This window comes from Pelodiscus sinensis, chromosome 4 (assembly GCF_052426305.1).
Source record: "Pelodiscus sinensis isolate ZL-2025 chromosome 4, ASM5242630v1, whole genome shotgun sequence".
NCBI classification, from domain to species: Eukaryota; Metazoa; Chordata; order Testudines; family Trionychidae; genus Pelodiscus; species Pelodiscus sinensis.
The window spans coordinates 13,450,918-13,477,656 of record NC_143055.1 but is presented as its reverse complement, the minus strand read 5'-3'; the positions used below and the strand labels follow the sequence as shown (position 1 = coordinate 13,477,656).

Genomic DNA, 26,739 nt, shown 5'->3' with positions numbered 1-26,739 from the left:
ATGAGCATCTCCTGTCAGCTGGGAGTGGTGCTGCAATCTTCTTTTTTCTCTTGGCCCCTCCTGTAGTCTTGCTGACCTCACTAGGCAGGTCTTCAGTGGCTGAGCACTCCAGCCAAGTCACACAGTCAGACTGAATGAACTCCTTCTGGGATACTCACGTTCAAAACACACAAACAAAAGTCTTCCAATTCCCTGCCTCAAGCTGGACACAGTCTCTCCTGTCTGCAGGTGCCATCTCTCTTAGGTTCCTTTAAATCTAGCCTCTTTTCTTGGGTTTTTAGTAAGGAGTCTTGTTGCTTCTTCAGATTTAGGGCAGTACTCTCTCCGCCCCCCCGGCCAGGGAAGGGATCCAGGCCCCACCACTCCAGGACCCAACCCAGTGACCCTGTAAATAGCAGCCGTATCTTGCTTCCTTTAATAGTTGCTGCATTCCCTGGGCTGCTTCCCACTCAGTCCCATCATCTTCACCCATTACCTTAGGTTCTCTTTGTCCTAGTCCCTGCTCTCCCAGTGCTCCTTGACCTGAAGTTTCAGTCTTCCAGGGTCTACCTCACCCTCCTGGTCCTACCCAGGAACTGACCAGCTCAGACTTTGTAGCTCCTTTTAGCTGAGACTGCTGTGCTCTGATTGGCTGCTTCTCTCTAGCCTTTCTAGTCAGGGCTGGAGGACCCACCTTCACTGCTCCTTTCCTGGAGTGTGGTGTGGTGGGAGGGGCCTCAGAGAGCCTGGTACACCCCATCACAGAATGGAATATGGACTTGTATATCCATTTCAGGAACAGTAAAACAGTTACTTAAAGCCTTGTTATGTAAATATAACACACACTTAAACAGTCCAATGAAAATTAAATGTTTATTTTGCAGATTAAAACCATCTATATAACATTTATTACAGTCAGTGAAACTGATGTTTTAATGCACAAGGCAAAAGTCAATCATATTGAAAACCACAGCATTGCAATTACTGTTAAAAACAGTAATAAAAACTTCACTCAACCAAGGAAAATCCATTGGAGAAAAAGTCCTCATTTACAATGCTAGTCTAGCCAAGAAACAAAGGTGACCAATCCTGTAAACACTTTTGCAGATGACTAAGTTTTCTCAACTAACTAATTGTTAATCAAGAGACAGATAAAGATGATACAAACAAATGTATATATGCATTTGTCAGACCAATGGTCCATCTAGTCCAGTGTTTGGTCTGTTGACAGTGGCCCTGGATGTGTCAAAGGAAATGTACAGATCAGGGCAATTTATTGAGTGATCTACCCCCTCCGACCAATCCCAGCTTGTCTACCAGAGGTGCAGGGATACCAGGAGCATTGGGCTGCATCCCTGACCATCTTGGCTAACAGCTATTGATGGACCTACCATCCAGGAACTTATGTAATCTTTTCTGAACACAGTGATGCTTTTGGCCTTCAGAAATCCCCACCAATAAATTCCATGGCATGGCTGGTCAACAGGTATTATATGCAGGTAGATGAGATCATTTATTGAGGGCACAACAGAAGAAGTGAGTCTTAATAGGGACTGGAAAGAGGGCTGTTGCTTGGTGAACCAATGAGATTAACTAGATTAATGTTCTCTGAAGAATTAGGCAGAAAGTTGGGTAACTCATTTCGGCTGCTGAGAGAGCCTCTTGCCTGTGTCGTTTCTCTGCTTTGTACACCTGCAGAACACAAAAGAAACTTTTGAAATCTTTTTGGACTCAACATGAAGGTTGACATGTGAGCTACTCCATATGGCAGAAAGAGGAAGGGCAGATGGATTCAGCGTTGACATTGAGAACTCAAGAACCCTTTCCTCTGTAGAGTATTTAAACACATTCAGCCTGCTTTTACTGGGGAATTGAATGACTGGAATTATATTTAAGACAAGGACACAGTGACCTCTTATCAATTCATATATTTTCTATCCTAAACCCTGAAAAAAATAAAAATTACATCCCCTTAAAATATATTTAAGGAACTCTGCCATGTTGTTTAGATGAGGGCTTTGCAGAGCCTAACATTAATAAAATTATTTTCAGTTAAAAAACCTGCATAAAAAGATTAGCTATTCCCCTTACAGGTTTGGGCATTCACTCCAACAGCAACTTTACTGGTGTGCAAAACCCACAACAGATTAAAAGCAGAAACTGAAATCAATGAGGCCACTCTCTCTGTTCAAGTTGAATGAAGCTTAGAAAGAGTACAATTGGTGGAAAGGTTTTAGATTTTAATATGAAAACTGAGTTTACAGGGCTGTTAGTACAGATATTTTAAAAAATGTTTTAAAATTAACTTCTTTTTACCGCATGCCTTGCAATAATGACAAGATTAAACATAAATCAACAGGGTTGGGGTGAGGTAAGTGATGTTTCCACTTTATCTCACTCTCCTCAGTCCAGCCTACATAGAGATTTGAGATCAGGCAGTTATATATACAGTGGCCCCGATCCTTCAATCTGATCCGTGCTGACCAATTTCACACTTGTGCAGTGCCCTATGGACATCTGTGCACCTCACTCAGACTGCAGTCATCAATCTTCACAGGTGTGTGAATCAAGGATGGAGTCATCTATCTACTGTAAATATGCCAGTCATTCTAAGCACCATGCAGGGAGGCAGACCTCTCTAGCACTACACCTGCAACTATTCTGAAGGATGTGGCCACCACCAGCATGATGTGGAGAGGCTGGGAGTTGCTCTTTTAAAAAAATGCTCCTGCAGAGCATTAGCCTTGTAAATGCATTCAAAAGACACACATACCTAATGGATAAAAAGCTTCAGAGGGGTAGCCGAGTTAGTCTGTAACAGGAAAAACTTAAACAAATGGTCTGGTAGCACTTTAAAGACTAACAAAACATGTAGATGATATCACGAGCTAAGTGGGCTGTGCCCATGAAAGCTCATGTTACCATCTACATGTTTTGTTAGTCTTTAAAGTGCTACCAGACTATTTGTTGTTTTTTAAGTTATACCTAATGGAATCAGTCTGATTGTAGATCATCCCATTAGCTATCATTCGTAGCACGTAAATGAACAACTGGAAGAGATAGGTACTTTATCCAGCTAGTCTAGTAAGCAGAACTAATTCAAATACCCTTTTCAGTGTGTAGTGGAATAAAAAAAACTACCAGAGACCTGTAACTACCACACAATACGGGTGGGAGGAAATCAACAGACTTACCATATCCCGTTAGGTGGAAATCAATGCACTTATCATACTCCATAAGCAGACACCAGCATTATTCCATGGTGAATACAAGCCAAACCAGCTAGCACAGCATAGTAAGTGGTGGGAATTTCATTTTCATGGGCCCACTACACAAACAAACAAGAACAGGGTAGAGTGAGTGAGTTTAAGTCGTTACGTTTGCAGCATTACACAGCTACCCTGGATCTTAGCTATTATCTCTGAAAAAAAGAAATAAAAGGGCAACCCTAGGAATTACAGACCAGTCAGCTTAACTTCTCTATCAGGAAAGATAAGGGAGCAAATAATTAAGGAATCCCTTTGCAAACATCTGGATGATAATAAGGTGATAAGTAACAGTTGGCTTGGGTTTGTCAAGAACAAATCTTGTCAAATCAACTTGATAGCTTTTTTGACAGGGTAATAAGCCTTGTGGAGAGGGGGGAAGCAATAGATGCTAGTAGAAGCAAAATAAAAGTCAACATTGTAACTGTTGCAAAAAAAAAAAAAGCGCAAACGTCATTCTCACATGTATTAGCAGGAGTGTTGTAAGCAAGACATGAGAATTCTTTCCCTTTTCTCCGCACTGATTAGGACTCAGCTGGAGTATTGTATCCAGTTCTGGGTGCCATATTTCAAGAAAGAGGTGGACAAACTGGCAAAAGTCTCAAGAACAACAACAAAAACGATTAAAAGTCTAGAAAACAGGACATGAGGGAAGATTTAAAGAATTGGGTTTGTTTAGTTTGGAAAAGAGAAAACCAACAGGGAAATGATAACAGCTTTCAAGTACCTAAAAGGTTGTTATAAAGAGGAGAGGAAGCAATGGGCTTACATTGCAGCAAGAAAAACTTCCTGTCAGGGTGATTAAACACTGGAATAAATTGCCTAGGGAGGTTCTGGAACTTCGATCATTGTCTAACCTGCTCTTTAAAATCACCAAATACCTGTCAGGGATAGTCTAAGATGGTGGTTGGCCCTGATGTGACAACAGGGGACTGGACTTGATGACTTCTCGAGGTCCCTTCGAGTTCTATGAGTCTATGATTTTATTAAAGTCAAAGTGTTCAAATTTGTTCAAATCCATTTGTAGGCACCTAATTGGGCACCTAAAACTACCAGTGAAGTCAACTGGAGCTGCATGCGATCAGCACTTCTGAAAACAAAGACACCCCATCAATTAGGTGCTTACATTTTTACAAATCATTATTTAAGCACGAGGGTTAGAAAGTTTGGGGCTCAGATTATATTTTCCTGCAATCCAGCCAATGCAACATGGACACATTCAAGACCATATGTGATAAACATACATCCAGCTGTTGTGATTACATTACACTACGCTTACTCTGCACTTATAGAAATTGCTATAACAACGAAGTCCCTCCATGTGAGCATAGACAGGTAAGTCATTTATTTACCTGGTTAACAGCTGCTCTTTATATGTACCACACACAGTTGCTGTATACAGATCAATAAAAATATGTTTGTTACAGTTATGCTACCTATGACAGATAAAAAGCTGGGTCGAATATGTTATATTGTTACATATATATGTTTCAATCCTGCCCTCTTTCATGACTTTCCATGGATTGACTAGCAGTTTCAATCCATTTGCCAGTGGGATATGGGTAAGGCTAGAAGCAGCCATGTTTCTCAACCAGTGGTACTAGTACCCTTAGGGATACTTGAGAGACGTCTAGGGGGTATGTCAACACAACTGAAATTTGGAGAAAACTGAATTTTTGTTTTAAGTTTTACAGTGTTTTATTACTTTTTACACCCAAAAATGTCATCACCTGCCCAGCTATGATTAAGTTGTTTAAAGAAATGTTTAAAGAAATTGCGTGTCTGAAAACTATAGGTACTGGGGGTCTTTTTTTTTTTAAAGGGGTACTTTATAAAAAAAGGTTGAGAAACTGTACTAAACTACCATAGATATTGGTATAAAATAATACATTAGGATAAAGAAAACTAAGCAGAACAGGCATTATACAGAAGACAGAGCCTGGACATCAGCACGTAAGTATATTCTGGATTTCTTATTCCCCACTTACGACATTAGCTTGCCTGATTTGTCACATATGAAGAGAAGAGCAGGAGGTATGCCACCACGGCTACTTATGCACCAAATGCTGTACGTACCCAATGCCCTTCAAGCATCCACTGCTTTCAGCCAGCTGCATCCTGCGTACAGAGCTTTGCAATACGTTAGCTCACATAACACCTTTGCCACATGAATGGCTGAGGAGACAGTAGAGGGAGAGGAGTGTGGTTGAGGTGTGCTGCTCCATAGCTCTCCTCTTTTCTTGGGATGAGAGATTGTTTCCTTTCATCTGTTGATCTACAAAGAGAGAGAGATGCAAAAAAACATACAGCAGCCAATTACAGATCTAGGGTGACATCTTTTCCTCAGATTTGAGGGCTTGATTCTCATTTACAATAGGACACTTTTTCATCACTCTGGGAGTCAAAGCACTGGATAAGGGAGGTATGTGTAAAGTATGCCCGCTTTAAGGCGTATTACCTGCATACCTGCCAGAGTTGCATCAAGGGGCCTTGGCATAAATAAAATTTATGCCTTGAGAGTTTTCATCTACTAATAATTCAGGACGGTACTGAACCCTCTAGCTCAAAAACCTACTTGGATCAATCTACGAATGCATAGATGTGTATGCCTGATTTGGCTTTGTATGGCACATTACACCCAGAGAAAGACATGCAAAGAGTGTGCATCCCTGTCCCTTAAATCCTTAGGTCCTGATCCTGATCCAGATCCAGGTGAACTTAGCAAAACTTCCACTGACTTCAAAGGGAGCAGGATTGGGTATAAGGGCCTAATCTTTCAAGGTGCTGAGCAACCTTACCTCTCATTGGAGTGGTCCTGTACTTGGCTGGAGGCTTCAGGCAGAATTGTAGTCACTTAGCACCTTGTAGGAGTGGGGTCTTAACCACATCATGTGAATGAAGCCACAACTAGCTTGGTTGTATGTAGAGGGGTTGATTTATCAGGTGACTTATTAAGCACAGTGGTTAAGGATGTTGAAGTTGAGAGCAGGCTAAGCAAGTGCAAGAAAGCACTATGTATGCGCAGAAAGGTTCTGAGTAAGTTTTACATCATGTCCAGACATGCAACACTCCCTCTTTTTCTCATTAGAGGAGGGAACCTGTTTGTGCAGGGAGTAAGCGCTGCAGAGAATTTCACATTCTAAGACGAAACCAGCAAGTTCAGTTTGACTTGGGACGCAACTAGGAGAGACCAAATGTCTAGAGTGAAAGAGCTGGCACACAAAGCCCAATCTTTTCAAAAGTGAGTAGTGATTCTGTGAGCCCAAACTGAGTCTCCTTGATGGAGCCCGATTTTGAGAGGGCAAGTTGTCAGCATTTTCTGAAAATCAGGGCTGTTAGGTCTCTACTTTGAACCCCCGAATCACAAGTCAAAAATTTAGGCCTAGACTGATCTCCAATTTATCAAGTGCAACTCATCTTGCATGGAACTGCAGTAAAGCTGGTTACAGGCTTTTCCTATAGCTTTCCGAATTTAAGACACTCTGCATTTATTGAAAATTTATCAGGAGATGGTTTTTAGACCTAACTTTTAATCTGACAGTAGTGACAGAAAAATGAATTCATTTTGGCATTCACTTTTAAGTTGACTCTTCTCTAGAAGGAATAGAGACACTTCCTTCAGACCCTGCTATGTTTTTATGACTTTCTGCAGAAAGGGAAAATAATTGTGGCATTTATACTCCTGTTTGGCCATCACTATATATATATATATATATCTTTCTTTATAGGCATTTTATAAGTCTATAAATATAGTATCTGCACACCTCACAAATATTAATGGATCTATCCTCACAACACCATTAAACTATTATTATTCCATATTTACAAATGGGGAACGAAAGCCCAGAGGTCATACAGAAAGTCTGAACAGCTGGGAAGAGAACAGAGATTTCTTGAATCATAGCCTGATGACTCCACCTCAGTACTCTCTGATGGATAAACACATTTTTTAAACCAAGAGTCACTCACTTTTAGAGTAATGAAGGTGGTGGGCTCCATTTCATGATTCAAAGGTTCAGGATATTTAGAATTATATGCACCCTATTCTAAAGAAGTATTACTAAAAGCAATAGAGCATAAAATAAACAAGAGAGAGAGAAAACCCTAAACTAATTGACAACGATTTCACTGCAATTTGGTCCCATTTTTTAAATACTAGTACGCATTTTTAACCACAATAACATGAGTAATAACATGAATAATACTTACAAGAACTTAGGGAATGCTTAATCATCAAATTAATGTCTTTTTCTGATTAGGGATGTAAAATAGTAGTCAAATAGTCGACTACCCGATAAGCCTAGGTTTATGGGGCAGTCGAGTTGACTACTTGCATTCCCTCTCCCCCCTTGCTGCCTCTATATCAGAGGCAACAAGGGGAGGGGAGCAGGAGCTGGTGCTGGGGGGAGCCAGCTTAAAAGCCAATCCCCCTCAGCACCATTTCCATGGTGCAGGGTGGGAGGGATGGACAGGGGAGGCAGAGACGCAGCGGGGATCCCAGCGTGAGCAGAGATTGCTTCAGTTCCCGCTTGCAGCAGGTTCCCCACTGCACCTCTGCCTTTGAAATGTAGCAAGAGCTGTGGGTGGCCTGTATTACATTTCAAAGGCAGAGGCACAGCCGGGATAGTGAGTGCTCCCCTCCTCCTCATCGACTAATTGAGTAGTTGATGGAAATTCCATCGACTACTCGATTAGCTGATCAGTCAAAATTTAACATCCTGAATTCTGATATTTTAAACATTCTGGAAATGTGTTCACTTAATATAACTTTATATCTATGGTAACATCCCTATGCAATTAGAAATGTAATATATTTTCATTTCTGGGTTAGTCTAATATATACATTTGAATTATATAGTAATGGGAACTAGTAAGGGCATTGTATTCAGACCCTATTCTACATTTTAACTAGAATACCTCTTAATCTTCACTTTATATTGATGCTGCTAGGAGATATCTTCTGGAGAAATGTTAAAGGTCTAGACCCTGACTCAGCAAGGTAGGTTAGGTGCATAACTAAGTTTAAGCATGTGATTAGTCACAATGTATCTTGCTGAGCCGGGTAGTTTCAGTTCACCCTTATCTTCAAATTGTACACTGAAACATTCAGATAATAATTCTGCTACATTTTGTATTCCATAGTCAACCACGCCTTTCTGTTGCTTTTGAAAGTGCAGGAGAGATGTCCTATTTAGTCATAGCCTTTTTCAAGCATATCTGAATTGGATATTACAATATTTTAAATGTACCACATACCAGGGAGAAAAGACAGGTGGACACAGGAAATACTAAAACCCACCCAAAAGATCCCAAAAGATGCACAGTCATACTCACACAGTACATTTAAATTGAGGATCTCTTTCCAAACAATGTAACTTACAATCCCTCTCTTCAAGGTAAATATTATTATACCTATTTTACAGATGAAGAAACTGAGGCACCAGTGACTTAGGCAAGATCATGAGGCAAGCCAATAGCAGAGCTGGGAATGGAATCCAGGAGTCCTGATTCCCAGTCTCTTGTGCTGTTAGATTATCCTGCATCACATTGAACCTACATTCAAGCAGTGTTAATGCAACAATAAAGTCCAGAGTTAAGACTGAAAATCTGCCTATACCTCACTCATACTGTGCTGATATCCAGCAGCTGTCTGTTTAGAGCAGGCTACTCAACTCTGGAAGCCTCAGCGGCCACAAAGATACTCACAGCACATGCCGAGGGTCGCAACTTAAGTGTGGTTGCATGTATGTGCAAATATATATGCAAATATATTCAAAAAGCTTCTTTCACACTGACGGGCATGAATACAAAGATTAAGGCAAGACTACACAACATACATGCCCCATTTAAGTCGGTTTTGCTGATATTAATAAAATGCAATATTTATTGGATTTCCACCCATATGACAGCACTTTTAATGAGCAATGACAGTCCAGGAATTTAACTACTAAAACACATATTAACAGAAGACCATCATATTGATTGCTTTTTTGTTTTGGCTCCCAGCCACAGGCCGCGTGTTGAGCCCTGCGTAAGCCCAAACCGCACAGCGGGCTGCAAACACACAGGCCACGTGTTGAGTAGCCCTGATTTAAAGCATAACTCATTCTTTTCTAACATATAGGGTTAGAAGAGAACGTGTTACAGATTAAATTCCCGATTCTGTAATCAGAACTGTGCAGGTAGTTATGAGCCTGCATGGAGCACAACAGACTTGAATGGGTCTCCATGCAGCTGTCATTGTCCATCTGTGCTGATCTGATTGTAGGATTGGGGCCTTAGCTTGTGCCTCACTGCAGAATTCCCATGCTTTTGTGGTTTCAATTTGATTAATAACTCAAAATTTGCATACTTTCCTTTAGTATAAACAGTATCTAGATTTTTTTGCAGCTATGGAGGAGAAAAAGTATATGATAGTTGACTGTTCCAGACAATACAGAGGGTTAGAGCCCTGTGTGGATACAAAATCTGTATGTGCACCTGCATCTAAAAAAAACGGGCTGCAGGTATCCACATTGGCATCCGGGGATGTGGGTACTAGGGTATAAAAGTGTAACCATTCAAATGGTTGATTAAGCATTAGCTTATCAGTTTCTATAACGGTTACATTCTGGCTCCTACTCCTGGTTATAAAGTTGTACTGCAGAGCCTGCAGCACAGCTGGCTGCCAGCTGTTGGCCCCGCTCCTGGGGAGCTGGCTGCGCTATGGGTTCTGCAGCATAAAGCTCATATATAAACTTTATACTACAGAGCCTGCAGTGCGTGTAACTGCTAAGATTTTTAATGGATCTTTACAGAGTTATATTTTTAACCGGTTGTATAATATGAATGGTTAGAAAATTGTAAGCCTCTATATAAAATAGAAATCCAGATCACATATACTGGATGAGAATATTTGACAAGTAGCATGTACCCATTTACATGACAGACCAATTGCTCTTTCAGTTACCATTCATTCCTATTTACTTAACGTACTATTATATCATTCCTTTTGGAGTCTAATATCTTTCAATTATAGCTGATGCCAAGCAAATGGATCTCAAGCTATTCTACAATTTTTGTAGCAAACACTTTACAACAGATGGTACAGGATAACTCCATGGAATGGAGCTAGTTATAAATGTGCTCATTAAGGAAAAAAATGTTTCAGTACTTTGACGACTTAAATATATTTTCAGAGCAGTGCTTACCCTCCTGTCCCCGCAGTGCAGTTCTATTCTGAAAAGTGACTATGGAAATTTTTTCAAGAAATCTGTTCCCTGTGTATTCAGTCATAGTTGTTGTTGAGCTGTACTCTAAACCTTCTCAGGCAACATCAACAGAACTGTTTAAATTCTAGTTTGGTTACACCTGCACAAATCCAATAAAGACAAGTCTGCACAGGTGACCTGAGGGCATAGACTAATCTGCAAAACCTCTATTTGAGTGATGCTGTATGAAGAGGAAAGAACACACTGAGACTTTCAGATCCCAAGTGCTGGCTTTAAAAATAACATTTTATTTGTAACCTGAACATGTTTTAATCTAGCATCTCGAAGAGACAATAAACAAGGAGTTCCATAATACTATTAAGTCACTGTTCAGAGTAGAACTGCATTTTAGAGTCAATGTAATGCTTCTAAATGTGAAAGAATGACAGCAAGGGAAACTCAAATCCTCCTTTAGCCAAAGACCCTGTACATCATACACGAATGATTTCAACCTTTGTTCCTTTGTAGACCCCTAAAAATGTCAAATGAAGGTATGGACCCCTTTGGAAATCTCAAGTCTACAGACTAAAAATCACTGCCATAGGCAGACATGGTGCATGTTCCCACTACCCTTTTGCTAAAGTAATTCAACCCTGCCACAGAAAAAGCATCAGTAGGGCTGCAAAGGTAGTTTCAGTCTCAATGGCCTCTTGAACCCAGTACCTGAGGCTGCCAGTGAGTCTACCACAAAGGCAGTCTGAGGACACCAACTCATTTCATGTACCATAGTGGAGCACTAAACATGACATGAGTTCTCTATCAAAAGGATTTAGTTCCATGTTGTCAATGAGGAGCTGATAACGTTTTATTTCTAACCCTCTACCCATAAAGTTATTTTTGAATTTTTTAAGCACTGTTTGTTTGTATTTCAAATCAAGCTCTAGTCTAACACTGCTAGCTAGTTGCTGATTTTAAGTAAATTATCTTGAGTAAAAGTAAGAAACACTACTTAGCCTGGAATTACCCACTGAAATTGATTTTGCATACGGTATTTTGTCAGTATTTCCTAAATTAAAAATTTGGATCACAGCTATGAGGAAAAATATACTGGACAACATATGTCTGACAATCATTTATGTGTTTAATAGACTCTTTCCTTTTTCACTCAAACTGGGTGAAAAAAATAACAGTTGTAAATAAGAATTGGAACCAAAAAACCTATTTACTTCTTACATTCCCCTTTAAAAGTCTTTAGTGAAACTGGTACAGGGATGGTGGGGGTACTGTGTACTTGTCATTTATTTTACAAAATTCTGTACACTAATGGAAGAATAATAAAATTCTCCATATTAATGCTAATAATACGATTTGGAAGAGACCATTCATTTTGATAAAACTCTAAAAGGAAGCTAATATAGCTACTGACCCATATTTGCAGTACATTCCAGAACAGATTATAGGCTTTTGATTCATGTTGTTGTATGACAGTTTATGAAGGAGATTATTAAAAACTGATTCATACCTACTACCCAATAGTTTCAGAAGCCAGGCTTTTTCTCGCTTCCACAGAGTGAGACAAAAATTTTGCTTTAAAAAAAATTATTGAGTCATAACATAGTACACCATGGTTAAGAGAGATTACAAAAATAGTGACTTCGTAAAGTTAATCAAAACCTCTATTAGAATCCCAGGATAGATTCATCCCAAAGCATTTCTTCTTCTGTTTTGCCATCAGGCTGTGGTTTCCTTTTATCTTTTTTGTGCTTTCTACTCTCCTTCTCAGTGGATATTTCTTTAATTCTTTTGTCTTTACTGTGCTTTGATTTTTTCTCATGAGTGGAATCTATATCAATCTTTCTTCGCTTCTGCATTTCACTATCCTTTCCAGAATCTCTCTCTTCACTGTTTCCCTTTCTCTTCTGCTTTGTGGCTTCTTTGTTGTGTTTCTCTTCTTCCCCAATGTGTCTTTCCCCCACCTCATGTTTCTCTCGAAGCTTTCGGCCTTTCCTGTAGGAGCGGGTGCTATTATCGCAAGAGATGTTCTTGTAGCAGTCACTGGATTCTGCAGATGACAGGCTGTAATTGTCATTTTTTAAAGAGGTCACCTGAGATGTTTGCATTTCTGAACAATATTCCTTGCTGTCTTGACACTGAGCCATGTTTTCTAGTCTTAACCTATTTTCATGAGCTGGTGACCAGCATGGCGATCTGTTTTCAATGCCACATGATGACATATATGTTTCTGAGAAGAAGATGGAATGCTGTCCTTGCTCAAATGTAACCCTGGAAGATACAATATCCTCACAATCATTTACAGCTTCTAACTCATAGTTTTCAAACTCTTCTTCTGCTTTTCTGAAATAAGTTTTTGGTTCCAGTCCCCTAGCTTTTTGCACTTTAATGTAATCTTCTAATTCATCTTGAAAGGAGTCGTAGGTTTTCTTTGAATTCTTAATGAGGTTTACAACCATGGTTTCTCTGCAAGAATCGGATATAAAATCTTGGTTACTAAAACAAATCTACTTTTTTGAATTACGATAGAATTTCAGGTAAAGACATGAGTGTCTTCCTGGCTTAGATGTGGCATATTACATAGAAACGCGTGTATTTATACATAGGAAATTAACTGAGAGGAGAAAATGCTCTGAAAAGCACTACAGAAGTGCTAGTATGATTATTATGACCAGAAGTTTTGTTTTTTTAAAGATGTAACTGGAGGAATAGCTAGATGGTACAAGACAGGAAAAGAAAAGGAAAAATGGTGAGGGAAGAGAAAGAAAAAGAGACATCCTCTGTCTTCCCAGCTTTCTGAGACACAGAATCCAAATATTAAAAGATTATAGCATATATGAATGTAGAGAGATTTAAGCTACACATTGTTAAACTAGTCAGAGATTTAAAGGGTTTTTTTCTGTCTATACTGTAAATGAGTAGGTCTTACTATATATTTCCATGTATTGTTTAATATTGAAAGGGTCTGTGCCCAACCTTTCATGAAGGTCAGTGGGAACTGTGGCTCTCAACATTTTTGGAGATGGGGGTCAGGTCCTAATTTGCCACGGCAATGGCGACTTCACATTGCAGACCATTCCCTGCAAGTGTGACTGGCTCCTTACTGAAGTACGAAATACCACCTCCACAAAACAAGTAAGGAAAAACTGGGCAGCCCATTTCCACGGGCAGGGAACCTCTAAAATTAAGGGGGAGGGAAGAGCTCTGTAAGCTGATCTGGAGGCCAGGGAAGGGAGGGAGAGGCTGTTATGTTAGGTAACATTTTTTATCTGAATATGGTTTTTAAATAGTTGGCCATTTTAGCCAGTAGAATAAATATGCCATGTCAAAGCCATTTCTTAGAGCAGCTGTCAGAGGATGCTGCACAAGACATGCACCCCCTCCACCACTTCTGCTCTGTAACAGAAACATGAACCAGCAGAGCAGCGCTGTACAGTGACAAAAGACTTACTTAATCTGATGTTTATTTCCTTGCATGTGGGACTGGTACATCTCTATAGATGTAAGAGTGATGTTACATATAGGACAGATGTAGTTACCAACTCCAAATGCTGAAAGAACAGAATGTTACAGGTTAGAGAGATTGTAAACAGGAAAATGCAAACCACATTTTGTCTATTTCTTTATGCAACTTCTTTTATTGGGACATTTTTCTCAAAGCTTATGCAGTAAACTGATTTTGTTTTGTTACAGTTACAAGAGAACCGGGGTCTGCGAAAGAATACCTCCAAGCATATAGAACAGCGTAGGGATGATTAGCGTGTAGCAGATTATTTAAGGACATTGATGATCATCTTTCTGTCTTTATTTCTTGGTACTTAAATGTTGGCAAAAAGGATAACTGTGCTGGAAACTGAAGTATTATTGTAAATATGCCATGTGGATCGAGCATAAGCATTCACAATATAAACTGGATCATTCAGTCTAAATACTGCAGTATTAGCTTAGACAAGGATATCTGAGTAGAGAATGCTGGATAAAGCCTAGAAAAACATCAATGTGGTACATAACGGCTTAACACACGTAGCCTGGAGTGAACAGGTAGTAAGAGCTGAGGAGGAAAGGCTTGTGCCTTACTAAGTTACGTCATTTCCCCACCTTACAAGCTGAAGCATCAATATTTCCAAATACAGCAAAAGTCAGTAAGTAAATGCTCCATCCCAAAAGCCAACCACCTTATCTATCTGACAAATTCAGCACACACGCCCTTCCCCGACAGGCTATTATTTGGAAAGCGCATTCCTTGAGTTTATTTATGACCACGGCCTGGTTAATTTAAGGAGGTCTGGAATATATAAATGGTAATACTGGAATGGGGTCAGATCTGGTTCTTGAATTCTAGTATAGAAAGGGCTGACAGTTGGTTCACAGACAGTCAGATCCTAGTCCCATTAAAGTCAATGAGAGTTTTGCTGATGAGTTCAACTGGATTTGGACCTCAGCGTCACTACGAAATACTTTCCAAATCAAAGATGTTCAGAGACCATAAAATCTAGCAGCGCACAGCACAAAGGGAAAGGAGAAAATAAACTAAGTCCAAAGCACAAATCCGACTGTGATTTTTGGCAATACCAAACACCCACCTACAATCAATGAAGGCCCTAGAATAATTCCCCATAGCTTACATACCATTTGCACTGGATTCAGCAGGAATAGCTTCATCTCCCATCTCCGCCATCATCTTCTTCCGTGCTTCATTTCTTTTGTGCTTCTTACCAACATAATGTTGATGGGCCATCAGTGGGTTATTGAAGGGAGCGGAGCAGAGCTTGCAATACTTGTCTGGATCATTTAAATCCAAAGCAATACTAGAGGATGACGTGGATTCCTCAGCATCCGGATCCTGGGAGAGCTTCTCAGTGGTGGGCTGCGGTAGTGCCAGAGATGTAGAAGGACCAGAGGGGGAACCTGTTAATAGCACAACAAATGAAAGTCTGAAAAACAGTTCTTTGGAACCATGTAAATATGAGTATTACACTACTGCAGCCGAAAAGTGAAAGCAGCAGCCCTGTGGCTTCCAGACTACCCTGTTCAAGAGAGAACATAATCCTCAAGCTCTCTCATCTCACAAAGGAGAATTGAGCTTTCTCTCACAACCAAATCACCTACTTTCAGCTCTTGCAGGTATACTGAGTGGGTGGCATGGAAACAAGAAAGGTGTGTTAGGTTTCAATCCTGGGTCCTGCTCAAGGTGTTAGTACATGTTCCTGGATTGATTTGCGTAATAATTAGTAACACTACTTTGGCAATTAGTATAATGCCTGCTGCGGGCTGCAATCAACCCTCACAATACCCCAAGAATACAAGTGTTATTTGCATTTCACAGATGGAGAAATGGAGACATCTGCCTACAGCCACCATCAGTGGAAGAGCAGGGATTATAATTCAAAGGTTCCTGGCTCCCAGTCCTTTGCTATATTCTCTGAGCAATAACATCTTCATTCTTTTACTTCCTGGCTGCATCTTGAGTTGTCACACCATCTGCCATACTTCAATACACTGCAAAGGCACAGAGAAGTAGTAGGGCTGGGAAGATGATCAATTCTTCACTTTATCTGGCTCAGAGAAGTGACAGTAAAATACATGCACCATGTAGGATACAGAACCCACTTAGTGCTCACCTGTTTGTGACTGAGTGGTCTGTGCAGGCATCTGAGGTTGGTCTCCTGATAACTGCTTCAGCTTTTTGGCATGTATTTTCCCCAGGTAATGAGACTGAGCAACAACCGGAGAAGTAAAAATCATGTTGCAGAGACTGCAATATTTGTTTTTGTCCACTGCTCCACTCCCATCAATCTGAAACCAATAGCAAGCTCAATTACAAGGGTTCAACAATGAAGGGCTCATTTAACATCTTAGCTACAGATCTGAAGAGGAAAAGTCACCTGAAAGTTCACATAATCTGGTCTCTTCTGTTTGCCAGGCTCTTGTACGTCCTCTTGTTCACTGCGCATTTGGAAATAAAGGCGAACTTTCTGAGCATGCTTTTTGCCCTGAAAAGAGAAGAATTATTTCTCGCCCATTAACAAGGACCCATGTGCTGACTTACGCAGAAATTAAGATTTGTTCAGTCAAAATCTGAGAATGCCCCTTCATGGACCCTGGAGAGAACAGGAAGCTCTGCACTTCCCTCAGCATGCTCAGAACACTTGCAGCTCAGCAGTAAGGCAATGATTATAATCTAAATCTCATGCTTCCTGGCTTTAGCTGGTCGCCTGTGACAGCCAGGAAGAAATCCTGCTCCTTCTCATCCTCAAATCACAACTGGCCAGATGTATTCTGGGTTGGGGGCGAATGTTTGCTTTTTTGTCTTTTGTTTTGCCTTCCTCTGAAATATCAGGGATGGACCACAGCTGGAGAGAAGATCCTGATGCTCTGATGTGGTTCAGATAATCTTCTCAGCAGATTGGTTTTGCTCAGGGTCAAACTGGTTTCCAGATTTGTCAAATAATCTTAATGATAGTGCCAGTCTGTTACTAGGTGGAAATAGTAGAATTATCAATAATGATGCAGAAAAAGCTGACTTGTTCAATAAAGATCTGTTCCATATTTGGGGAAAAACACAGGATGTAGTCATATATCAAACAATGACACTTGTTCCATTCAACTAGTATCTCAGGAGAACATTAAACAGCAGCCACTAATGACAGGCATATTAAAATCAGCAGGCCACTAGATAACAGTGTTGAAGGACTTCTACCACCTTTTAATTAAAAAATTAGAATATAAAATTAACATAGTACTTAATAGGTTAAAAGCTGGTCTCAAAATTCAATTGTAAGTGGGGAATCATTATAGAGTGAATACGTTATAGTGGGCCCCTGCAGGGATTGGTTCTTGGACCCATGCTATTTAACATTTTTTGTTAATCTGTAAGAACACAAAGTCACTGCTGATAAAGTTTACAGGTGACACAAAGATTGGGGAATGGTGAATAATGAAGTAGACAAATCTCTGATATAGAGCAATCTGGATTGATTGCTAAAACTGGATGCAAGAAAACAATGTGTGTTTTAAATCCGGCAGATATAAATGTATACATCTACGAACAAAGAATGCAGGCCATATTTATAGAATGGGGAACTCTATCTTGGGAAGCAGTAACTCTGAAAATGAGGTTAGGTGGTTGTCTATAGGAGACTATGGGTCTGTCTCCCACCTAACCTCAAGATGATTCTTACCAACCACCACAGGACATACCACACTAATACCAACCCTGGTACCTTCCCTTGCAACAAACCCCGTTGCCAGTTTTGTCTACATATTCATTCTGCTGATACCATTATTGGACCTAACCAAGTGAGTTATAAGGTCAAGAACACATATTCCTGCGCATCCAGAAATATAATCTATGCTATCATGTGCCGAAAGTGTCCGTCTGCTTTGTACATTGGACAAACATCTCAGACACTTCGCCAAAGGATTAATGCACACAAAACAGATATCAGACAAGATCACAAAGAGAAAACAGTTTCTTGCCATTTTAACCAGAAAGGACACTCTCTCAATGACTTAACCACCTGCATTCTGCTACAAAGACCTTTTACATCTGCACTTGAAAGGGAATCCTCTGAACTGTCATTCATGTTAAAATTCGACACTTTCCAAAAAGGACTCAACAAACATTTGAACTATCTCACCCATTACCAAGATAGTTTCCCCAATTATCACCTCTAATACCTTTAACTCACAAACATCCCACTCTTCCTACCTCTAATATCAATTCACAGACACTTACCTTTCTTCCTCTCCCCCCCCCCCCACCCTGCATCCCCCTCCTGTTCTGCAATGTGATTTGTCCTTTTCATATTTGTTCATTTTTTTTAATTGTATCCTTTGGTATATATGGTTGTGACTACTTTCTTCCACTATTTGATCTGAGGAAGTGGGTCTGGCCCACGAAAGCTCATCATCTAATAAACCATCTTGTTAGTCTTTAAAGTGCTACATTGTCCTGCATTTTGGTAAGTCTAATGTCAATATCGGACAAATTAGTTGAAACGATAGAAAAGAATAAAATGGTTAGACACATAGATGAACATAATTTGTTGGGGAAAAGTCAACATGGTTTCTGTAAAGGGAAATCATGCCTTAGTAATCTACTAGAGTTCTTTGAGGGGGTCAACAAACATGTGGACAGGGGGATCCAGTGAATATAGAGTATTTAGATTTCCAGAAAGCCTTTGATAAGGTCCCTCACCAAAGACTCTTAAGTAAAGTTAGTTGTCATGGGATAAGAGGGAACGTCCTTTCATGGATTGATAACTGGTTAAACGATAGGAAACAAAGGGTAGGAATAAACGGCATGTTTTCAGAATGGAGAGAGGTAACTAGTGGGATCCCCCAAAGGTCCATATTGGGTACAATCCTATTTAACCTATTTATAAATGATATAGAGATGGGGTAAACAGTGAAGTGGTAAAATTTGCACATGACACCAAACTGCTCAAGATAGTTAAGACCAAAGCAGATTGTGAAGAGTTTCAAAAACATCTCACCAAACTAAGTGATTGGGCAACAAAATGGCAAATTAAATTTAATCTTGATAAACGTTAAGTGATGCACACTGGAAAAAATAATCCCAAAAATGGGAACTAATTTAGCTATAACTACTCAAGAGAGATCTTGGGGCCACTGTGGATAGTTCTCGGCTACTGCACATTGAGTGGATGTTTTCAGTCAAAAAAGCAAACAAAATGTTAGAAAACATTTAAAAAGGAGACAGAGAATAAGACAGAGAATATCTTATTGCCTCTGTATAAAACCATGGCATGCCCTCATCTTGAATACTGCATACAGATGTGGTTATCTCATCTCAAAAAAGATGTATTGCCATTGGAAAAGGTTCAGAAAAGAGCAACAAAAAGTATTTAGGGTTTGAAATGGTCCCCTATGAAGAGAGATTAAAAAGACTGGGATGGGACTTTTCAGCTTAGAAAAGAGAAGACTAAGGGGGATTATGATAGGTCTTTAAAATCATGACTGACGTGGAAAAATGATTAAGGAAAAATTATTTACTTGTTCCCATAACATAAGAACCAAATGAAATTAATAGGTAGCAGGTTTAAAAACAAACAAAATGAAGTTTTTCTTCATGCAGGGTCATCTTTGCCAGAGGATGTTGTAAAGACCAGGACTTTAACAAGGTTAAAAAAGAACTAGATACATTCATGGAGGTTAGGTCCATCAATGGCTAATAGCCAGGATGGGTAGGAATGGTGTCCCTGGCCTTTGTTTCTCACAGGCTGGAAATGGATGACAGGAGAGGGATCATGTGATGATTACTACTCTGTTCACTCCTTCTGGGGCTTCTGGCATTGGCCACTGTTGGAAGACAGGATACTGGGCTAGATGGACCTTTGGTTTGACCCAGTATGGCCATTCTTATGTGTTGGCAGGGAGCCAGGAGAGCCAATAGGAGAGGGTGTTGAAATATGAATTGAAAAGATATACCTGCTTGCTGTTTTTCTTTGTGGGAATTTTAAGCTAGAAGCTGAGGAAACAAGATGAATTGAACCAGGCAGAACTACCATGCCTACAAGGTAATGGAAATTAACTAGACCTTGAAGCACAGATAGTGAGTAGACAGGAAAATGTTTAATTAGTCACGATCAGGTTATTTTCTTTGTCTTGTTGTTTGCTTAAACTTCTCTGTACTAAGTCTATGTGCCGCCCCATACACCGTATCTAAGCTGTAGCCCTGCAACAGCATTTTTCTCTGTTTTAATCTGTTCTTTTCTCAGTTGCTCTGTAACACCTAGCAACCAAGTATGCTTTATCAAGTATATCTTTTTGTTTTGTTAATAAAATCACCTTTTTTAAGGAGATGATTTGATTCGTATGTCCTGGAAGGTAACAGGAAGTCCGTGTACGGATGTCTAAGACTGAGAGTAGGTCTACACTACAGCTGTTTTTTGGAAAAAGCTATGCAAAATGCGCTCTGCATTTTGCATAGCTTTTTCTGATTTTTTTTTTCAGAAGAGGCTTTTCCAGAATTTGGCCTGTCTTCACTGGGCCAAATTTTGGAAACGCCCCCTCTTTTGGAACATCCCTTCTTCCTCATGGAAAGAGGAAGACAGGGCTTCCAAAAGAGTGTGTTTTCACTGACGCAAAAAAAGAAACAAAAACAAAAACAAAACAAAAAACCCAACACCAAAGCAGAAGAGTAAACGCATTCCCTGGATGCAGCAGAGTTTTTCTGGGACACCTCTCGGTATCCTGGAAATCCCCCACAGTGTAGATGTACCCTCATGAGAGGTCAGATATCAGAGACTGCAGTTTGTTTTCTCTTTTTTCTTCATGCTCTCTTGTGGTAAAAGAGCTTGGAGACACCAAGGGAAGCTGAAGCTCTTGTTCCTGGGTCTAAGAAGAAGGCTTTTTATTTTAAACTTGATGGTGACAGCCTATCTCGAAAGACCAGGGAATCAGTGACACCGGGGAGCTTTTAAGCAGAAGCCTATACAGGCAAGGTAGATTTAAAGTCTCTTGCAGGCCCCCACCTTCTGTACTTAAGAGAGGGGAATAGCCTTGACATGGACAAAGACTGTTGGTATAATATTTATTAATAAATAATGCTAATACGTAGCACTTTTATAGGGACTCCCATTCAAGGATCTAAACGCATATAGTTACCAGTTAATCCTCACCTTAGTGCATTAAAGCATCTCTTCCATCTCTCTATAAAATATGGGGCTCCTGAAGCCTAGACAGTCTTAGAAACAAACATAGGATCACAGAGAATGTCTATTGCACAATGAAGACTAAGACCCAGCTCTCCTACTTCCCAGCCTTGTGGCTTATCCACAAGGCCATTTTGCCTCACAATAAGAAGGATCCTATTCCTTTTTAATTCTCAGGTGCCGTCCCACACCACACTCTGTCCTGGTAAGTTCCATGATACAGTAGTCACCTGTTGGCCAAAATGGCATTTGCTTGCTCTGAGTTGATACTATCCAAATAGATGTCACGGCTTCAGAGGAACAATCCCCAGGCTGCCACCAAAGAGAACAAGATCCCGCTATGCAGAAGTTCGATGTTGGCTGAAACATCGATTAAGAGAACACTCTCAGGATGTGAAGTTGCCTTTTCCCTTGCAATGGTGAAGTCATTAGGGACTCCTGAGGATACTGTCTCCATCCTCAGCTGAGGCAGATTCAACAAAGGATTGCAAAATCCAGAGCAATGGTGGGTTCTTAGCTGACATTAACTATCTGGGTTCAAAGAGCAGTGAAGATGCAGCAACTCAGGTTAGAGCTGCAGTTCAACCCCAAGCTCCCCAATAAAAGCTTTAAGCTGAGTTGCTAATCTAAGACAAAAGCTGAATTGCCATGTCTTCATTGTTATTTGAACCCGAGTTAAGAACACACTTTTTTTTTTTTTTTTTTTTTTTAAGTGAAGACATATCCCCAAATTGAGAAACTCATGCTGAAGCTTGATTCTGATGCGGTGCTGAGTAACTTGGACTCCAACTGAAATGAACAGGAGTAAAGGACAAATCCAAGTCCTAAGTTTCTTGTAAATAACAATAAGGAACTGTCAAAGAAGTTGACATTATGAACATCTTTAACTTGTGAAGAGGATGTATTGCTTTGGCTGAAACTGGAGGAAATAAGAGTGCTTGGAAACCTCTACACATACAAGGGATCTTGTGTAAAGGTGAAGTACACTGTATGACCTATACAATATTCACCCAAAGTATTTATTAGTTCCAAGATAAATAGTCTTTGGCATGATTTGTAGTTCACTGTATATTTTGTGATCTATGCAGAGCGTGCATACAACCCTTCAGCTGCAGTAACTGATCCAGATAGTCACAGCATTCAACTCTGGTCACCATTCAATCATGATGGTAGGTCTTGGATAACACACTACAAAATCTGTAAGTGACCCTTAGGCAATACAATCAGCATTGAAAAAAAAAAATACAGGTTGTATTATACAGGAAAATACTGAGATATCCTTGGGGCCTACCTCATAGTGTGAAATTCTTTGTGACTCAAACTGCAGCACAGCTCCACACACTTTACAGAAAGTGTCTGTGAAAAGGTCTTTTCTTGTTGCCTCGTCCAAGGTAACACCTAAAATCAAAGGTTAAAGAGAAAAGCATTCAGTAGCTAGGCCAAGATTTCCATTCCTTTACTTAAGAAAAATTCCAGCTGCTGTTGATGATCACATAATTACATCCAATGAGAGATGATAAAACAAAGAGCCATTTATTGAACTGTGATATATTAAAGCAAAAGAAAAAAAATCCACCACACAGAGCTTGGTTGTTTTCAAAGGACTATTGGAAAGCTGCCTAAACCAACTCATCCACAAATCTGCTGGTATAGGGGACCTTCAAAGTACTAGTTACAGAAAACCGTTAGTGTACCTGGCTCTTATAAAAACAAAGAGACAGAAAAGACTCTGCCCTGAGGTATTTTGAGTCCAACTGTTTCCAATCCATCTGACCTGGAAAGGAAAGGAATGAGAAGAGGCACTTAAATAGCACTCAAGTAATACGCAAGTCCTGTTCTAGCCCTCTGTGTGGGAAGTGTTAGCAAAAGAAGCACATTTTAAAGGAGAGCCATCAAGGAAGATGAAGTTGCTAGATATATGAAGAGAGGAAGGCAGTGAGGCCTTGTCAAAGTAGGAAAGTTGCACTAGCTTATCTTTGTTTTTTTAACCGATTTTGTTAAATTGGAACAAATACGTAAATATTATTTTCAGTTTAAGAGTGGTTTGTTCTCATTTAGTTTAACCCTGCTCCTAGTTGATTTAGGCTGGTCTACACTTGAAAGTAAATCTGGATTGAGTTGGGGTGTGAATTTAAAGCACAGTAGCTGTTCCATGTGTGGACACACTTGTCTCAGAACAAGAGTATTTTACGCCAGTTTAGCTTAATCCAAGGTTGACTGTGCTTTAAAAATTCAAACTTTAGCTAAATCTGAATTATCAAGTACAGATAAGTTCTTGAACTAAACAACAAAAAAGCCATTCTGAAAATGAAGTAAGACTGTCATAACAGCAGGGTACATTGGTTTCACTAAATGGGCTTAAATTCACATCTCAGTTTCAAGATTCTTGTGTCAACAAGCTCTTACGTGGCAGCAAGGAAGAAGATATAACAATAGGGTTGCCAGGTGTCTGGTATTCACCTGGATAGTCCAGAATTTTCGGCTCCTGTCTGGTAAAAAAAATTCAGAGAATATTGGACACCTGAGATGTCCTGTATTTTCTGAATTTTTCCCTGGCCAGGAGGTGAAAATGCCGGGCACCTGGCAACCTACAAACATTCAGCATCTGGCCTCCCCTCCCTCCCCCCTCGAGCCCCTCCCTGGCCCCCAACACCCTTGCTTACCTGGTTCCCCAAGGATTCCGGCACAAAATGGCTGCTGACCAAAAGACCTAGGGGAAGCAAGGCTTCCCCTGGGTCTTAGTGCTCAACTGCGCCGCTGTTCCTATCCCTGCACTCACTGTTAAAGGGGACATGCTGTTTTGTTTTATTTTGGCTTAAGTCCTTGGAGTCCTTTTTCTTTTTTTTCTTTTGCTCAACAACTTTGGCCTCTCCCCCCCCCCCCTTCAACATAATATTTTCCCTTTTGGGGGGGGGGGGGTGTTCAGTATTTTTGTTTCAACCATCTGGCAACCCTATATAACAAGTGCAGTTAAGAGGGTAGCTTGGGAAGAAGAGAGGAGGAAATAGAGAAGACACTGTGGGGCAGTGCCAGGAACTGACTGGCAGGGCCCTGAAGATCCCAGTAAGGAGACTGAAGAAAACAAGAGGAGCAAGCTTTAATGTCTCCACTAAGGGGTGCTCTCATAAAGAGAGGAAATGTCCCTTGGGGATTTGAGCCATCAGTGAATCTGCAGCTGCCATTCATCGACAGGAAAGGAACATCCAGGGGAGCATGAGAAAGGAATGCAATATTTGAGGCAGTATATCCAGGAGCACTGGGGATTTAAAAGACCAGGTGGGTAGCCAGATATCCTCTATGGGCACAAATAATAGGAGAGGTGTTTGGTCTAGAACAGTGTTTCTGAAAGTGTTCCACAAAACCACTTTGAGAAACACATTAACTAGCCACCCCAGTTTGTTTATTTACTGGCGCTGTGGCCACGGAGCCTCACGGCTCCCACTGGCTCTGTTTCGCTCCTTGTGGCCATGGGGAGCCACGGGAAGCAGTGTGGGCCGGGCCACCGCTTCCTGCTGCTCTACTTGGCTGCAAAGAGTGCAACGGACCCAATGGCAGCAGCATGGGGTGGCAGGCGGATGGTTTGCATGGGGAGCTGGTTTGCATGGAGCACATGGACCAGCTCCACCTGACACCCTACACTGCTGCCTCTGATAGCGAGGCAGTAGTGTGAGGTGACAGGGGACTGCCTGGGAGTGGAGCTGGGAGCTCGGAGCTCACTGGCTGCTGGCCCTGCCCCTGGAGACTATCGAATAGTTGTGTAACTGCTAAGACTTCATGCAGTTACACAACTAATCAATTACACAATATGTAATGTCCTTAGTCAAAATACCCCTTTTTAAAATGATTGTTTTTAGACATATTCAAATATTTTTAGTAATCAAGTATTCATCTACAACCTAGGACTGAACTGACACAGTTGCAGTCTCCTCATTGAAAAGGGACATCATTCGGGACTCTTGCAGAATGGAAACCTGAAGCATGTGACTATAAAACCACTTTCCATGTTGCTTTAATATCAGTTCAACAATCCCAAAGAAAAGCTTCTACAACAAAGTCTCAATGCACTCACTCAAGTTGAGGCTTTGCAGATGCACAAGTCTGTATTATTTTATCTATGCACATGAACAGCCCTGCCTTGCACACACCCATTGGTTGATCTATAACTGCAATTTCACCTTTAGTACAGACCTTTAAAAAGGTGAGTCTCTCGGGTTGGGTTTCCACAAAGGCTATATGTCAAATGTTGCTCTTCAGCAAGATGCACGCCACCAGCTGTTGACTCAAAATACTATTTCCAAAGAAAAACTTTATTTTCAAAACACTTTTCATGGGTTATTCTGGCCAGATGCTTAATTCTAATCATGCTTTCTTTTTCTAGCACCATCCATCCAATAAGCGTAAAGCACTTGGAGATTCATGATGTATTTAGTTTCATCCCTGTCAAATGGAGAGTTACATGACTCGCTGCAGGCCACACAAGAAGTCCAACGAAGAGCTGGGAAGAGAGCCAAGATTTTATGATTCTCAGCTCTGCACTTTAGTACAAGCCTACCTTAAACCTAAAAAAGTTATGAACTTTCAACAAAACTTGATCAGTTTGCTTTAAGGCTCTTTATTCTACATAATTGGCAAAAGCACTGAACTATAAAGGGAATATCTACACTAGGGAAATATATATGAAGCAGAACAAACTGGAATGTAACTGAATATGTGAGATACTACCACAGGCAATGGCTACTTTATTTCCCCATGAGAAAATATTTGCAATCTTTTTGCTTTGAACAGAGAAACCTGGACGATCTTCACTTGCTGCACCGCAGATCAATCTTCTAGTGTTCAACTTAGTGGTCTAGTAAGGACCCATTAAATTGAATGCTGAAGGCACCCTTGTTAGCGCCAGCACTCCTACTCCTTGCCACAAGAAAGGGAAGCCAATGGAAGCATTCACTCCTGTTGATTTCCCACTGTGGAGACGGCGCCAAGCTCAGTTTAAGGTACGTCAACTCCAGCTATGTTATTTACATAGCTGGAGTTATGTATCTTAAGCTGACCTTCTTGGGCTACCACAGAGCTGGTTTTAGACACAACACATGGGTGTAGAACACAATGGAAGGGGCATGAAGACAACTGTGACAGTTACAGGAATACAAGGTTGCATAAGGTAACGGTGGGTCTACATTTAAAAAAAAGGCTCCTGGCCAATTAAATTAAATGCTTACTGTCATTATTTTATATATCAAAAAGAATATAGCAGTGTCAAAAGATCTAAAAGTCACACACAGGAAGAAAAAAATCCAAGTGTTGATTCAATTATGTATAATGTTAGATATTTGTGCATTTCAGCAGAACAGTTGAAACTAATCAAATGCTATAAATTTAAATCCCCAAGTCCCACAAATAAGTTATTAGAAGGGGTTGGAGTCCTAAAGCAGAAAGAAAAGATGAATCTAGAGATGGATTCAGAAGAGGCAAAGAGGTGAGAAAATGAGAGCAGAAATATTTACTATTACTGAAAGTCTGCTCTGTATTTCCTCATTATTGCTGAATAATCCAGAGGCAGGTACATTAATAAAACTCTTTAAAAAGGGGCCTAGCAGAGAAACAGAACCATAG

General features: G+C 40.3%; 1 protein-coding gene across 2 annotated transcripts in view; it reads right to left on the bottom strand.

Annotated features, from left to right (window-relative positions):
* Positions 1-838: 838 nt before the first annotated feature.
* Positions 839-26,739, bottom strand: part of KRCC1 (lysine rich coiled-coil 1) — a 42,720-nt gene continuing 16,819 nt past the window's right edge. The window contains exons 2-10 of one of the 2 annotated variants that reach the window (XR_012904439.2): positions 22,418-22,524; positions 16,333-16,440; positions 16,069-16,243; positions 15,077-15,355; positions 13,899-13,998; positions 11,958-12,913; positions 5,322-5,520; positions 3,174-3,307; positions 839-1,671 (exon numbers count right to left, since the gene is read on the bottom strand). Coding sequence is in view for 1 of the 2 variants with exons in the window: in XM_075930960.2 (XP_075787075.1) it covers positions 12,115-12,913; positions 13,899-13,998; positions 15,077-15,355; positions 16,069-16,243; positions 16,333-16,440; positions 22,418-22,524 (1,568 nt within the window). In the remaining variant the exon portion in view is untranslated. Of the gene's footprint in view, positions 1,672-3,173; positions 3,308-5,321; positions 5,521-11,556; positions 12,914-13,898; positions 13,999-15,076; positions 15,356-16,068; positions 16,244-16,332; positions 16,441-22,417; positions 22,525-26,739 lie in introns of those variants that run through there. The other variant, XM_075930960.2, reaches the window with a different exon arrangement.